Genomic DNA, 14,796 nt, shown 5'->3' on the forward strand with positions numbered 1-14,796 from the left:
GTGGTGGTGAAGACGGAGGTGGTGGTGGCTGGTCTTGGTGGTGGCAGTGGGTGATTGATTAATTATCCAAACATTCTCTCTCCACCTTAATTACATACCCCTATAATACATTAATCACCATTATCAAGTTTTGCCTTGTGAACCGTAAAGCCTATCAAAGTTGCACATAAAAATTAACAAGGTAGTAAATAAATTCCAAATTTTCCCAAAAACATAATCAAACTAATTAAGCAATTTCCATTCCATCTAACTTAGCCTCCAAAAATACTGTATAGAAACTCGTAAAAATTTCCTACTTTTCCCTAAAATATCTGACAAACCATTCTCTTAAAGTATTGTCCTTACTATCCTCATTTTCTTCATTAGCATCATCTAGTTCAAACGAGCATTTAAATTAGCACAAGAATTTTCTTTCTCACAAAATTATGAAGTGGCGACTGATCCATTTAAAAAGTTGTATGAGACAACAAATCGAGAATGTGCTAAAGTGTTACATCTATGTATTTAGATTCTTAGCCCTTCCCCGATTAATTCTTGTTTAATTTTGTTAAATCTGTTTTCATTATCGTTAATTTTCAATTGTAAATATCGTATGGCTTTATTTAATGTCCTTTAGGACTTCTTTAAAAAAAAAAAAAACAAAACAAAACAAAAAAAAAAAATCATCAGACGTGAATATCATTATTATTATCAACATGTGACAACAGAACTTAGACTAACTAAATATAATTAATGGTATTAATTAGATAGATTCTAGGATTAAGTGAGCACAAAAGTTTGAAATACGTAGTACTTACAGATGGTATAAATTGACATTTCAGCCCTTTCATAGCCTCATCCAATCTGCTATATTCACCAATTAATTTCCCAAACACAAGATGCAAATTAACTTACTCACAGGCCAATTCAGTAATCCAAAGTATGGACAGACAAGATTGTTAGAAGTAAGAACTATATCCACAATGCTCACAAAATAGTTAAAAAGAAGTTAAGGTACCAGGTGGAGGACGTGAGAGGTCCAATGAACTTGAGCTACAACACCTATATATGTTACAATCTCTTGGCATCACCATTTTTCAAGTCTAAGGAACCACTTGTGAGCTGAGAGTCACCACTGGAAGCTCGATGTTGTGACACAGGCTGCTCATCAGTTTTGCAGACTAAATTACACCAGACGGCCCAGTTCCATCATATGATAAGCACTTAACATCATCCTTCTGAAGGCTAGTACTTGCTATCACAAAATTAATGAAAAGCAGAGGCAAGCAATCAATATGTCTTAATTGCAGCTGAATTATCAATTCATGTGTCCACAACAAAATCTTCCTGGGAATTACTTGTTTTCTCAGATTGCCTCATGCTGCCATTGAATAATACAACTAATTAAGCATGCAAAAACACCTCTAAAAGTAGGAAGTGAACAAATGAAGAACATAACAAACATATACATACATTAAGATTTCTGCATAAGATCGTCCACAAATACATGAAGAGTCTTTTGATTCATTGCTACTCACCTGTTACAAAATTAGTTAAGGAGCATTAGATACTAACTAAAGCCATCATGATATGATTAAAAATATTCAAATTAAGATCAGAAAAGTTTAATATATTAGGATAAGCTAGTGATCACGCAATCTAAGAGAAAAAATCAGCTAAAGGCAATTTTAACAGTATATAATTGCTCCAACCCTCTATCACAAACACCCCGGGTTGTTAGAAGAAACAGCTAGTCTAGATTTTAAGCCTGAAATAGCCAAATGTTAGCTGAGAAAACATTTCATTACCGTACCCAGAAGAACTGGCACTAATAAGGAATCTTTAATCAATCCTCAATTCTCTGCAATTAAGTATAGCACCTAAATTTTTGGATAAGTAGATTACTGTGATTAGAGATACTGATCACTATTAAAATTTAAAACCTTTTAGGTCCTAAACAGTGGCCTTTACCAGAAGGCTAAATATTATACAGTCAAATACAATGCAGATCATCTATAGAGCAAAAACAGGAGCAGCTAACAGGACGTTCATACAAGAAAAAAATACGAATGCAGAATTAATGCCCCTTGTTGAAGTCAATCCTGCTCCTCCCGGAGCCACCATCATAGCCTTCTCGTGTAGACCCAGCGCTTGCTTTCATTGTACCTCCGCCACCAATTTTGTCCATGGCTTTCTTACCCTTCTTCACTTCAGTCAAAAACTGATCCAAACCAAATGGATCAGCCTCCTCAGCAACTTGCTCAAACTCAACAGGTCTCTCTCTCTCACCACTCTTCTCTGCAGTTCCAGTGAATCCCTTGTCGGGTTTGAACCTCTCCGTGTTCCTAATCTTCTCAAGCTGTTCATCAGCTCCGCCATACATTTCATTATCCATATCTTTCTTCGGCTGGTATAGAGTGGAAAGTGTAGCTTGGGCGGTGAATAAGCCCTTGTCATATACATTGTACTGGTCATCAGCAGCAAAACCAGATTCCATCCCCTTCTCTTGGTTGAACAAACGCTGATCATACATGACTTCACCTCTTCCAGACCCAACGGACGCCATACCAAGAGCAACCTTCTCACTAATATCACGATCCCTATCTCTTGTAATCTTACTCTTCTTTCCCGTAGCAGCATCTTTGGCCTCCAACCTTCTCTCCCTCTCCCTCTCTCGTCGCCGTTCCTCACGAATTTTCTCACGCCCCAACCTCTCTTCCCTCTCCTCTTTTGCCTCCCTTGTAACTTCTCTCTCTCCTCTGCCAACATAATCAGATCTCATGTCATCGTCCATATCCATATTTCTAGCAGATGTAGCAGGTGCAGCCACAGGAGCTGCAATACCAGTCCTCTCAGAACGTGCTTTAGCAGCCAAAGCACGCAGCTCCATCTCCTTCTTTTCCTTTTCCTTCATTGCCATCTCCTTTTGCACCTTTGATCTCATTGCCACAGCTTCTCTCGCCTTCTGCTCTGCAACATACAGGGATTCAGAAAGCTTTGCAAAATTGTCATTGATCTGAACGTCTTGAAGGCCCCTTCCATCAGCTGCAAGTCGCTTATCCAATGGAATGGTGTAACCCTTAGGATTCTTCCAGTTCGAAATGCAAGGTGGAATCTTCCAGTCCTGCTGATCTTTCACAGTCACAGGACGAGGTGGTGAATGCATCACCGGCACAGGTGGTGACCCCGAAGCCCTGGGAACCCTCTTGTGCTTGAACTTGGGAGGTTCAAGAGGGTCCACCGGCATCTCTACCATCCTAATAATTCTCTCTTTCGCACCAGAATTAAAAGCCTGAGCTTGCTGCGACGGCTTATACTTAATAAACTTGGAATCAGACGAATGCTTAGGCACATTCTTGGGCTGAGCAGCACTCAACCTCACATTAACTATCCTCTCAATAGCAGCTTTAGTAGCTTCCGTAGTCTCTTCAATCTCTTTCTGCAGCTCCTCCGATTCTTCCTCCGAATCAGACTCCTCCCCCCTCAAAATCTTCGGTACAAGATCCCTATGTTGCGAATAAACAATCTTCGACGCATTCTCATTCTGCTTCACTATATTATCAAATGCCACATTCCCTTTACTATCCACAGTAACAGGCAATATCTTTGAAGTTGGTGTCTTATCCCTGCCCATTCCCAAGGGATATTGAGCAATATGAATCTCAGGGAACGCTCCACCATCGCCAAAATCTTCGGGTTTTCGAGGTTTATACCCGTCCCGTTTTAAATAGGGAGGTACATTATACTCCTTAGCAGCCAAAGCCTTCTCATCCTCTTGAGCACTAAATCGATTCTTGAACCACGGATCATTTGTGTGGTCGTACTGCGTCGATGTCGATGATTTTGCCGGTGGCAGTTTCATTGGCGACATCTTTCAATCAATCAAACAAACTCCAGAAAACCTCAGATTTATCTCTAGATTCCAACAATTTTACTGCCAATCAACAAAATCGAAAGATAATCAATCTAATGAAACATATGACTTAATTATCAAAGTATGCTCGTTAAATTGTTCGAGTATTTATAACCTAAAAATAGTTCAATAATCCGAACCTCAGTGTGGAACTAAACCGACAATTAAATTAACCAAAGTGGAACTAAACCCTAGATTTTGAAATTGATATTCAACAATGAAACAAAACTATCGGGAAAAACTATCTTACCTCAGAAGCTGCATCAATGAAGGAGAAAAGCGAAGAATTGCAGCGGCGCAGAAAGTGAAAGAAATTCAAATCGGGGCAAAAATAAGTGAAAGCTAAGAGTCGCCTTCGAATCTCCAAGTAACGCCCGTAAAATAACCTAAAATGACGTACGTAGCCTTATTATAAAAATATTATAAAACAATTATTTTTACCTAAACTTAACACTTTTATCCTACACAAAAACTTTTACCGTTCTCTCTAGTGTTGACCGGCTACCAACGATCACGTTAAACCACCAACCACTGTAATTTTCAAAATCAAACAAATAATTTATATTTTGCAAAACCTAATTCGTTGAATCCCATGCAAGACAACAAAAGATCGGAAACACCACCTACGTTGCTCGCCGAACGCTCGTCGGACCGTACGGAATTGGTACGATTATTTAACTTTTTTTGTTTTCGAAATTTCTGGCTCCCAGAAATTTCGAAAAACCTAGGTAGAAACGCCTAGTTTTTTCGAACACCCTAGGCAATTTTGAAAAAACTAGGCGTTTCTGCCTAGGTTTTTCGAAATTTCTGAACGTTTGCCTGGGAATTTCGAATTTATTTTCTTTTTGGTTTTAAATTTCACGTATTCGTTATTATTATTACTTTGATTATATTGGCTGTGTTTGTTATTATAATTACTTCTGTTTGCTATTAGGCATCGTAACTTTTATTTTCTACATTTTTAATTCCCCAAAAATCGAGTAAAAAGCATTTGTAGCTATAGAGATGGGCAGAGTACATAAAAAATTATGAAATTTGCTAGACCAATATTCTAATTTGCAAGATCATAACTAATTTATATTATGTGCTTTGATTTTTCTATATTCAATTAAAGTATACTATAGGGAAAAACAAATTATAGTTATATACTATGAATTTGTTTAGGAGGGTCGTTTTGAATTACTCTACTTAATTAATTTCATGTCTACCTTACGATTGTGTACATAATTCGCATTTATCGTTTAAATGTGTTCAAATCAACAGCCTATACTATAATATGGTGCAGAATAAAATGGTCACTTTCATATTCATGAAATTGTTAGTAAATAATTATTCTTGAGTAGAATTTTTCATATTCTTGCATTTGTTAAAAGAGAAGGGAATTAAAGTACTTGGAGAAATGAAAATCATATGCATAACCAACTTAAGAGTTGTTGATGGTATAATAAAATTCTCAATCGTTTATAAGTGCGTGATCACACCTTTTAGTTGTTATCATAATTAGTTGTGTATTGTTAGAATTATTATTATTAGTTGTTATAATTATTAATTGTGCGTTGTTAGATTATTATTATTAGTTGTGTTTTTGTTGTTTCTCAACTTTTATTAATATTTGTTTTTATTGTTATTATTATATAGGATTCTAAGTCCGAGGATGGTGATGGTGTGGACTATAGCGGACATTTTTTTGACAGACACTATGTTTCCGAGTTTTGAGGATGCTGTTCTATGGGCACAAAAAGTTTGTCGACCGCTCGGATTTATGTTAGTGAAGGCTTCTTACAAGACCGATCGGAGTGGTCCGTATCGATATGTGAGTTGTGATCGTGGAAAAAAGAGCATGATAAGAGACATGATGAACACGATACGCAAAGAAACAAAAAGCAAGGCAAACAGTTGTCCCTTCAAACTCAAGGTTGAGTATGTTAGAGTAGTAAGTGGTTGGAAGCTCAGTTGCTTGAACGACACTCACAATCATTCTTTAGTTGTGTATCCCGAGGGACATCGACAAATCAGTAGTCTTAGTCTTGCTGCTAAGCAGGTAGTACGTGACATGACTTAGGCACAGGTGCCACCTCGGCATATCATGAGAACTCATGTAGAAAAGTTTCCCAGAGACCATCCAAACATAAGGCATGTCTACAACTGCAGAAGTAATATCAGAATGGAGCGATTCGAGGGAAAAGAGGTGGTTCACTAGGTGCTTCATTTGGCCAGACAGAGCAAATAACTCACTCGGGTTATGACTGATACCAACAATGTGTTGCAACATGCTTTCATGGCACACCTGATCATGACAAATTTGCTATGTACATACCCGTACTTGATAGGTATGGATTCCACTTACAAGACGAACCGATACGGCATGCCAATCTTTGAGATTGTTGGGGTTACACCGACAAATCATAACTTTCTTGTTGCATACGCATTCATGAGGTCGAAGTCCGAAGAAAGTTATCGGTGGGTGCTTCGGTGCTTGAGGTTGTTGATCGGTCATCATAGAGAGTCGTCGGTACTACTGACAAATAGGGAGCTTGGCCTTTGTGCGGCGTTGAAGAGCGTGTTTCCAAACACAAGACACATGTTGTGTGTGTGGCATATTAACAAAGATGTTGAGGCGAAGGTTACTTCCATGTTTGAAAAACAGAGGGAGATTGGTGCCAAGTTCAAAAATGGGAGGTGGAGGCATGTGATTAATGCTACATCTGAAGAGGCGTATAAAAGAGAGCTTGTAGTGCTGAAAACCAAGTGGGGTCGATGGCCAAAAGTGATTGACTATGTTGTGGACACTTGGCTCATACACAAGGAGAAGTTTGTGATGTTTTGGACGAACCAGGTACTGCACTTTGGCAATGTTAACAACTGTAGGGTTGAGAGCCAGCATTCGACATTGAAATGTTGGATTGATAGTTCTACAGGTTCTTTAGACACAGTTTGGGCTTAGGTGCACAACTCAATTGAGAACCAAATCATAGCCATACGTAATGGGTTGGAGGCATGTAGAGCAACTCATGGTAAGAAGTACAAGCAGAAGCCTTTGCATCAGCTGAACGGAAAGGTATCCCACTATTATTTTTCTATTCTTCTCGGTGAGACGAACAGGATGTGAGGTTTGAGTACAGATGTCCATCAACATTGTGGGTGTGCTCTACGTACTACCCACAGGTTACCTTGTGCGTGCCAAATATATGACTCGATTACTGCAGGGAAGGGGTTGTATACGTAGAACATTCATCCATATTAGAGGACCCTTGTCATGGGAGCGGGTGTCGACATTCCTGATATAGTTGATGAAAATGATGAGGATCGAGCTTATTTCCGCACCCTTGTTGATCAGGTTATTGCCAGCGACCCTGTGATGCTTAGGCACGTGTCTCGAGTGATTGAGGGTAAAATGGATCCTAACTACGATGACCTTCAGGAGCCTCGAGTCAACCCCTGAGTAAGGGGACGACCTCACAAGAGAAGGAACAGGCGAGATCCTTCGTTTTTCAGGCATGTTCAACGTAATGGGCGAGATAATCGTTCCAGAAGTAGACCACCCCCATCTGATACAGGTGATTATCGATGTATTTAAATAATGTTTTTATATGTCGTATATTTTAATTTATTTTGTGTAATAACTTAATTATATGTCATATTATGTTTTTTATTTTGTAGGTACTGGGTTCGACATACGACAATGCAGATACAGCTACGCGATTCCCAACATTATTTGGCCTTACGTCGTAGGTGTTAAGGACGTAATTGGAGATGGGAACTGCGGATTTCGTTGCGTAGCAGATTTTTGTTACGGAGATCAGGAGGAGTGGCGATTGGTTCAACATCATATCGCAAATGAGGTTGGTTCTCAACCTTGGATGTACAACATGATTTACTACAACATATGGGGTCAACAGGTTGGTTCAGGACTGTAGAGGGAGGTAGACCGGATCAGATGGGATGGTGATGCGTGTGGACAGGAGCATTGGATGGTAGCACAACAGGATTTTTTTGCTATTGCCACAATATGGAATGTGGTAGTGATTTGTTATGGAGTAGGAAATAGATCATCGTGCTACAATCCATCTACCACTGTTTTACAGTTGAACAATCGTGGACGCTTAGACAGTCCTAGTGCAGAGTTCGTGATTGGAACAATTGGTGGATCGCATTTCATTCGTTTGCATATGGATCGTGACCACCCACTTCCTCCAATTTCACCATTGTGGTTTAACGCTGGTCAGGCAAGTGTATACAGATAGGAGGCAAGGTACGAGAGAATGCTTCAATTGTGGCAGACATTAGTTAGCTCTTGAGTACCGTTGAGTACTGTTATGGATTTTTATTAAACTTATATAACTTTATTAATAAACATGATTATTTATTTATTTTTTTTAAGCAATTCTTTTTAAAATTTACTAAGTAAGTACAACGTAGTTAGAAAATAAAATACTAATATATAAATGTCAACTTGATAATTTCCAACAAATGTGATAAAACATAAATGTCCACTAACAACATCCAAAACATAGTCTAATAAAACAACAAAGTCAAAGCTAAAATACATATTACAACTAATCTCTAAGTCCATTTATCGCATTCCAATCAGCAATCACCTGCTCCAACATTGCTCTGGTGTCCCTTGATAGCGTAGGGTACTCACTAAGTGATCGCTGCGCCGTAACCATGAATCGCCCTACCCACTGCACAAACCATTATAATTGTGTATTAATAGTAATAATAGGGAAAAAAAAATTAAATTAAAAAAACTAACAAAAAACTTACGTAATCAACGTTGGTCTATCAGGAAGACCGACATCATCCTCAACATTAGGAGTGACGATAGGATGGCTAACTCTGATCTCCCAAACCATGGTAGGTAGTCAGGGGCACAAGCATGTCCGCCACGTGGAACTCTAATATATCCACCAAGAAGAAGACTGAACGTTGCATCGAGGACAAATCTATCTCACATGAGAGTGGTCATCTGAGCTGAAAAACTAACCCTATAAGACTTCACACTAAGTGGTCTCTGAGCATCATCAGGCCTAATCATGTCACCGAGAATCTCCTGTATAAACCCCAACCGTCAAACAACTCGATCGGGCATATATGGCTCTATGATGCCCCGATAGCGAATACATCCCGTAAACATAGTCCTAGGCACCTGTTGTGCAGGAAAAGCTCCGTACGACAACCAGCAAACCTGCAAATTAGTACAAGTGTAAATCAACTGTAAATAAAAGCAATATAAAACAAATAATAATTACATATCTATTTATACCTCATGGTCACCCAGCTGGTCAAGTCGAATACGAAAGGACACGAGACGCTTTTGATGCTTCCGCATCATACCAACATCCCATAACCCTGCACGAGCATGAGGGGTGTCTCATGTCAACACACCTTGGTGAGGCCGAAAACATGGAAAGTACTCGTATATCCAAGCCTGTAGAAGAGTCAGACAACCCACGATAGAATCACATCCATTTCAGGTGGCATGCCCGAGCTGACGATACAAGTACGTTAGTGTGGCTGAACCCCAGGAGTATCTCGTCAACCTCTCCAGGTTATCCTCCATACACAACTCACTGAGAAAAGAAGGGTGAGTATGGGTACCGCTCTTGTCAGTAAAGAGCGTGTTGCCCAAAAGGACCCACATGTAACCAATGGCCTGAACCGCCTCCGGCTGCTCCTCACTACGACACCTAACAATAATCTGGTCAGTATGGACACCACCGTTCCTGTAGATGGCATTCTGAGTCTTGACCTGTAGCTCCTCCGGAGTCAACTGTAACAACCCACCTACCAATGTCCTATACTGGTCACTAGGGAGATCACCGGCAACCATATCCGCATCAACCCAAATACCAAGTATGTGGTGTACGTCGTGCAACATGATGGTCATCTCACCAAAAGGTAGGTGAAATGTGTTCGTGTCTGGCTGCCATCTCTCAACAAAAGCATAAATCAAAGGAAAATCAAGGTGGTCGTGTATAATGCTAGGCAGGTGCGACAACCCAGTCTGCCGTATCCGCGTAGTAGTGGCAGCCGTAAATCGCTCTAGCCATTCAGTCAAGTCTCTACACACACCAGCTCTAGTATGACACCGTAAAAACCGTCGATCTTCCCCATCCTAAATATACCGAGCAACATGGGCCCCTAAACTAGGAATAACACTCCCATCCTCCGGCCCACAGTCCATCGGCCCCTGAATAAGCCAAGACGCTGCAGATCAAGGTGGTCGGGAACTCATAAATCTCCTATTAAGACCTCTCGTCACGACAGGCAGCTGCTCCTCAGCATCAGCCTCACCCTCATCTTCATCATCCTCTAGCCCATCATCCTCGTACTTCGAACCCGAACTCGAAGTCCCATAATCATCTACTACCCTGTCGCGCTCCGGTACTGAACTGCCTTCCCGTATACTAATCCCCCTATCTCTCCTAGTTGACGTGTTAATACCGCGTGATCTAGCATGCCGTCGACCAGAACCCTCAACTACATTCTAAATTTAAAATAAATTATAATATTTATAATAAAACAAAATAGGTGATACAAACAATTGAAAACAAAAGAAAACCTATAATGTGTTCTATGTATCATTTTAATAAAATCATTACGAGTATTAAACAATAATAAACAACAACAACAACAACAATAATAAACAACAATAAAGAACTGCTGCTTATGTTTTATGAATACAATATCTTCGTATATTATTATGAGTATATTCTATACACCAAGTTAGAATATATTCTATACACGATCAGCTTCGTATACATCCTTGGTGGTTTATACGAATTTTTTTTATTTTTTTTTAAAAAAAGACATAAACGCCCACTTTTTTCGCCAGATCTAGGCTGAAATACCTAGATCTTTCGAATAACCGTATGGGTGATCGAAATTTCTAAGCGTTTGAGCCTTGATCGGGCGAATTAATTGGGCGTTTCTGCCAAAAAAAAAAATAAATAAAACTGACCTTGTCTCCGGCGACTCATTCGACGATGGCCTTCCCCTTGTCCCTCGGCATATCCACGCGAAATTATATTAAGCTAGTATAAGGAGGTGGTGTGGGGTGGTAAATGGTGGTGATGGTGGTGGTTTAGAGGATGAAAATTTTTAAAGAGAGAGAAAATTAATGGTGGCCTTGAGTTCTGGTTGTGGTAAATGTTAGTGGTGGGTTAAAATTATGATTGTAAAGGTAAACTCTTTGTTTATATCTATGAGGGTAAATTCGTAAACATATTTTATTTTGCGGGCATTAGTTAGATATTTGAGGGCGGTATTTAACAACCCCCCGTAAGAATAATAAAAAAAATAAAATAAAATTACCACTAATTAAACAGAAAATACAAGTTTATCTCATCGATAAACAAAATATGTTAATCAAACGGCAAAATTATAAATAAATCAACAAATTTTTATTAAAAATGGACCCATAATAGTTGATTTATTTACAAATATGCCATGATGACTAAAAAATGGACCCAAAAATTGCAGGAGATAAATGGGGCTTCCTCGTAATTAAATTCAATTTTCTTTTTTCCTTAAAATAAATAATAATAATAATAATTTTCTCTCACCTTCATTCCCCTCCTTGTCCCATATCTCTAAATAATTATATTTGCAACACAGCCTTTAGACACGTAATTTTATATGGTGATTAGTGAAGGTAATGAATTGTTTTTCAAATTAATTAGTGTGTGACTCGGACAATGCTTGCTAGATTGTACTTACTTAATTTGATAATAACGTGCGGTTGTTTTTTCTTAATGTATTGATTATCGTCTTAAAATTTTAATATCTTGAAAAAAAAAATTGTATTAGGAGAACCATATTCAATATTTTGTATGTTACTCTCTATGATTCAAAGATATTCAACTATTGACTATTTAACAAAAAATACTTATTTTTCATCAAATCGAAAAACAATACAACTTTTCAAATTTCAAAATTATAAAGTTGTAATTATCCTATGATATGTAACAAATAGTACAATTAAGGACTAATCATCTCATCCAAATTAAATATAATTTGGTTGAATAAATTCACACAATATATGGATAGCTAATGTGGTAAGACTTGTATTGTTCGAGTTCAAGTAGGGTTGTACACAGTTTGGTCTGAACCATAACCAAACCGTATTTTAGCGGTTTGGTTTGGTTTACGGTTTATAATAATATGGTTTGGTTTAGGATTTTTTGTAATTTACGGTTTGGTTTGGTTTTTCAAAAATTATAAACCAAACCAAACCGTAAACCAATAAACCGTATTTTAATATTTATATAATTTTTAAATACATTAAAATAATTATTATATATTAAAAAAATAATAAATAATAATAATAACATTAAAAATCAAAATACAACATAAGGCATACGGATAATAATGTATTATGAGGATTAATTGATTGTTATTTTTATTATGTGTTAGCACTTGATTGTTATTTTTATTGTAAATTTGTAGTATAATTTAATCTGTTTAGGCTAAAAATATTTAAACTTTATTGTAAGTTAATAAACCGCAAACCAAACCATATTATTTGAAGTATTATTTGGCAATTTTAGGGAAAAATGTCGTCTCAGTATAAACCGCAAACCAAATCGCATAAAACCACATTATTACGGTTTGGTTTGGTCCGGTTTGAATACTAATACGGTTTGATTTGGTTTGAAAAATTGATCAAACTGTATTTTGCGGTTTGGTTTGGTATTCAAACCGCACCAAACCGGACCGTGTTCACCCCTAAGTCAAGTCTTGCTATAAGCATTTTTTAGATGTTAGATCTAAATCATGTTGTGGAGGTGACATGGCATGTTTATCGTGCTTAAAAAAGTGTCATATGACATATATTCATGACTTGACACGTTTATAGAGCTTAAAAGTGTGACACGTGGTACATATTCTGCTTTAGGAACGCTTTTATAGTATCACGTGTAAAAATTATTTTGATTTTTGTAAGTCATTTACATTATACAATCTCGACCTCAAATTACATGTTACAAGACTGTGTTGCAACTTGTAAATATCTAAAAAGGGGGAATTGTATCTGTTATTCTGTTTATCACCCATCTTGTCGATCTTGAAGTGAAAAACACTTCAATTGCAAATGTTTGCAATACGAAGACGCGGTAACGACTAAGAGCTTTTAGTCATAATAAAGGCCTTTTAGGCTTTAGCTTATGTGTTTTTTTTTCTTGGGTGCTTTCTTTTAGGCTTTGAGACTACAAAGCTTTGGACTTTGCCCAATTAGGAACCCTATCAAATAAAACAATACAACATAGGGATAACTTAGATGATTTTTTAATTTTTTTTTTAAGGGTTTTAATTATTTTTATTTTATTCAATTATAAGTTTTGATTTTTATTTTTTATGGAATTAAAAATGATAGCTTTTGGTGGCAAGAACGATGTCACTTTTCTTTAAAAAAAAATTAAGGTAAGAAAGAAAAGAACATTAGACGATCCTACTGATGAGAAAAATTCCTAATGCGTCCAATATAAAAATAGGATGTAATCATTTAAACTAGAGTTAGGCCCTATTCTTTTGAGCTGCTCTACTATGTTGAAATCTGCTCTATTCTTCTGAAATATGCTCTGCTCTGCAGAAATTTGTTCGACTCTAACCCCTGCTCTGCTCTGCTGTGTCTAGAAGCTCAAAAGAAAAGAGCCTTATTACTTATTACAAGGTATCATGTCCAACATTAGCTATCCAATTAGCTACTATATTTGCTTCACGATATACATATTGAATGCTCCAACTAAAGATGGCTTTGTGTTGGGCACGCCAGTCGCCCAGCTCAACCCTTAAAACCCTAGCTCGCCCAAGGTCATGCTAAAACCAGCCCAACCCCATAACTGTTAGGTTTGGACCACGTGTCAAGCCTGAGCCTATATTTTGTGATGTGGGCCCATTAGCCCTCTGCCTGCTTTTAAGCCCACTTGAGCCCAGTTTTGCCCATAGACTAACACATCAAGCTCGATACATGGGCCTAAAAGCCTAGTAAAGCACGAGCCCACACTTTCCATTTGTACTCGTATTTTCCCATTTCGTACACATTATACAATTTTAAATAATGTCTTTTCTTTGGTCACCAGTGTACCCATTTTTAGCTTATTTTTTTTCAATCATTCTTAATTTTTCTAGGATATTTTATTTATTAATTTTGGTTTGTATCCTAGTTTGTACTTGAAAAATTATTGGTGATAGTTAATAGGAAATTTTGGATTTTAACACCAAAAAAAAGACTCAAATGGTTTTTAACACCCCCAAAAAAAATAATTTATTTTAACCCCACATAAAAAAATAAAAATTTGAAGTTACCACCAAAATCATAGTTTTGTTAACGGAACTGTTACTGGGGCCCACTCCAACGGATAAGTTTTTTAAATTCCTCTATATATGCACGATTCTCCCCAAGTTCCCCCTTTTGTAACCAAATATTTGTTTTAATTTAGTTGAATCAGAGCGCATTGCATTTAAAAAAACGAATTCATTGAAAGAATTGTTGGATTGTTGCAAAGAGGAAGAGATTGAAGCTACTAAACAGGTATGTGTGTTCATACGAAAAAGTATTTTGTCTGCAATGTAATGGCAAATTGAGTTCGTTTGGTAGGTAATTATGGTTGAAATTCATTATATTTATTAATGTAGTGTTGTTTTTTACTCGATTTGATGGTTGGATTATGGTATGTACGCATCAAATTACCCAATTACAAAATTAGGGTTTATCACAAATTGAAATTGGGGGTTTTTGTATTAGGTAATTAAAATTGAAAATTGTTGTTGAGAATATTAATTCCTTTGTGTACAAAGCAGTAAATGTGATTGTTGATCTAATATTGATGCAAATTATGTCGGATATTAGCTCTTCCCCTTCAAAGGAAAAAAAAATGCCAATGTGGTGTGCCAATGGTCAA

The 14,796-nt window shown here is 37.3% G+C and overlaps 2 protein-coding genes across 3 annotated transcripts; one reads left to right on the forward strand and one right to left on the reverse strand.

Moving 5' to 3' along the window:
* Window positions 1–905: 905 nt before the first annotated feature.
* Window positions 906–4,270, reverse strand: LOC110683035 (SNW/SKI-interacting protein-like). Of its 2 annotated transcripts, XR_002503544.1 has the most exons (4): window positions 4,143–4,270; window positions 2,034–3,913; window positions 1,453–1,517; window positions 906–1,360 (listed from the first exon to the last, which is right to left on the reverse strand). XR_002503544.1 is itself a non-coding variant. In XM_021859373.1 (2 exons), the coding sequence occupies exon 2, from the start codon at window positions 3,848–3,850 to the stop codon at window positions 2,057–2,059; it is 1,794 nt and encodes a 597-aa protein (XP_021715065.1). In that variant the 5' UTR covers window positions 3,851–3,913; window positions 4,143–4,270; the 3' UTR covers window positions 1,548–2,056. The 2 variants fall into 2 exon arrangements, 1 of the variants encoding a protein (XP_021715065.1); XM_021859373.1 differs by lacking the exons at window positions 906–1,360; window positions 1,453–1,517 and having other exon boundaries at window positions 1,548–3,913.
* A 1,276-nt stretch (window positions 4,271–5,546) lies between these two features.
* LOC110683137 lies at window positions 5,547–5,954 on the forward strand. The gene has a single exon (XM_021859487.1). It carries the CDS (start codon window positions 5,547–5,549, stop codon window positions 5,952–5,954), a length of 408 nt encoding a protein of 135 aa, XP_021715179.1.
* The last annotated feature ends 8,842 nt before the right edge of the window (window positions 5,955–14,796 follow it).

Source organism: Chenopodium quinoa, unplaced genomic scaffold (genome assembly GCF_001683475.1).
Source record: "Chenopodium quinoa cultivar QQ74 unplaced genomic scaffold, ASM168347v1, whole genome shotgun sequence".
Taxonomy (NCBI): domain Eukaryota; kingdom Viridiplantae; phylum Streptophyta; class Magnoliopsida; order Caryophyllales; family Amaranthaceae; genus Chenopodium; species Chenopodium quinoa.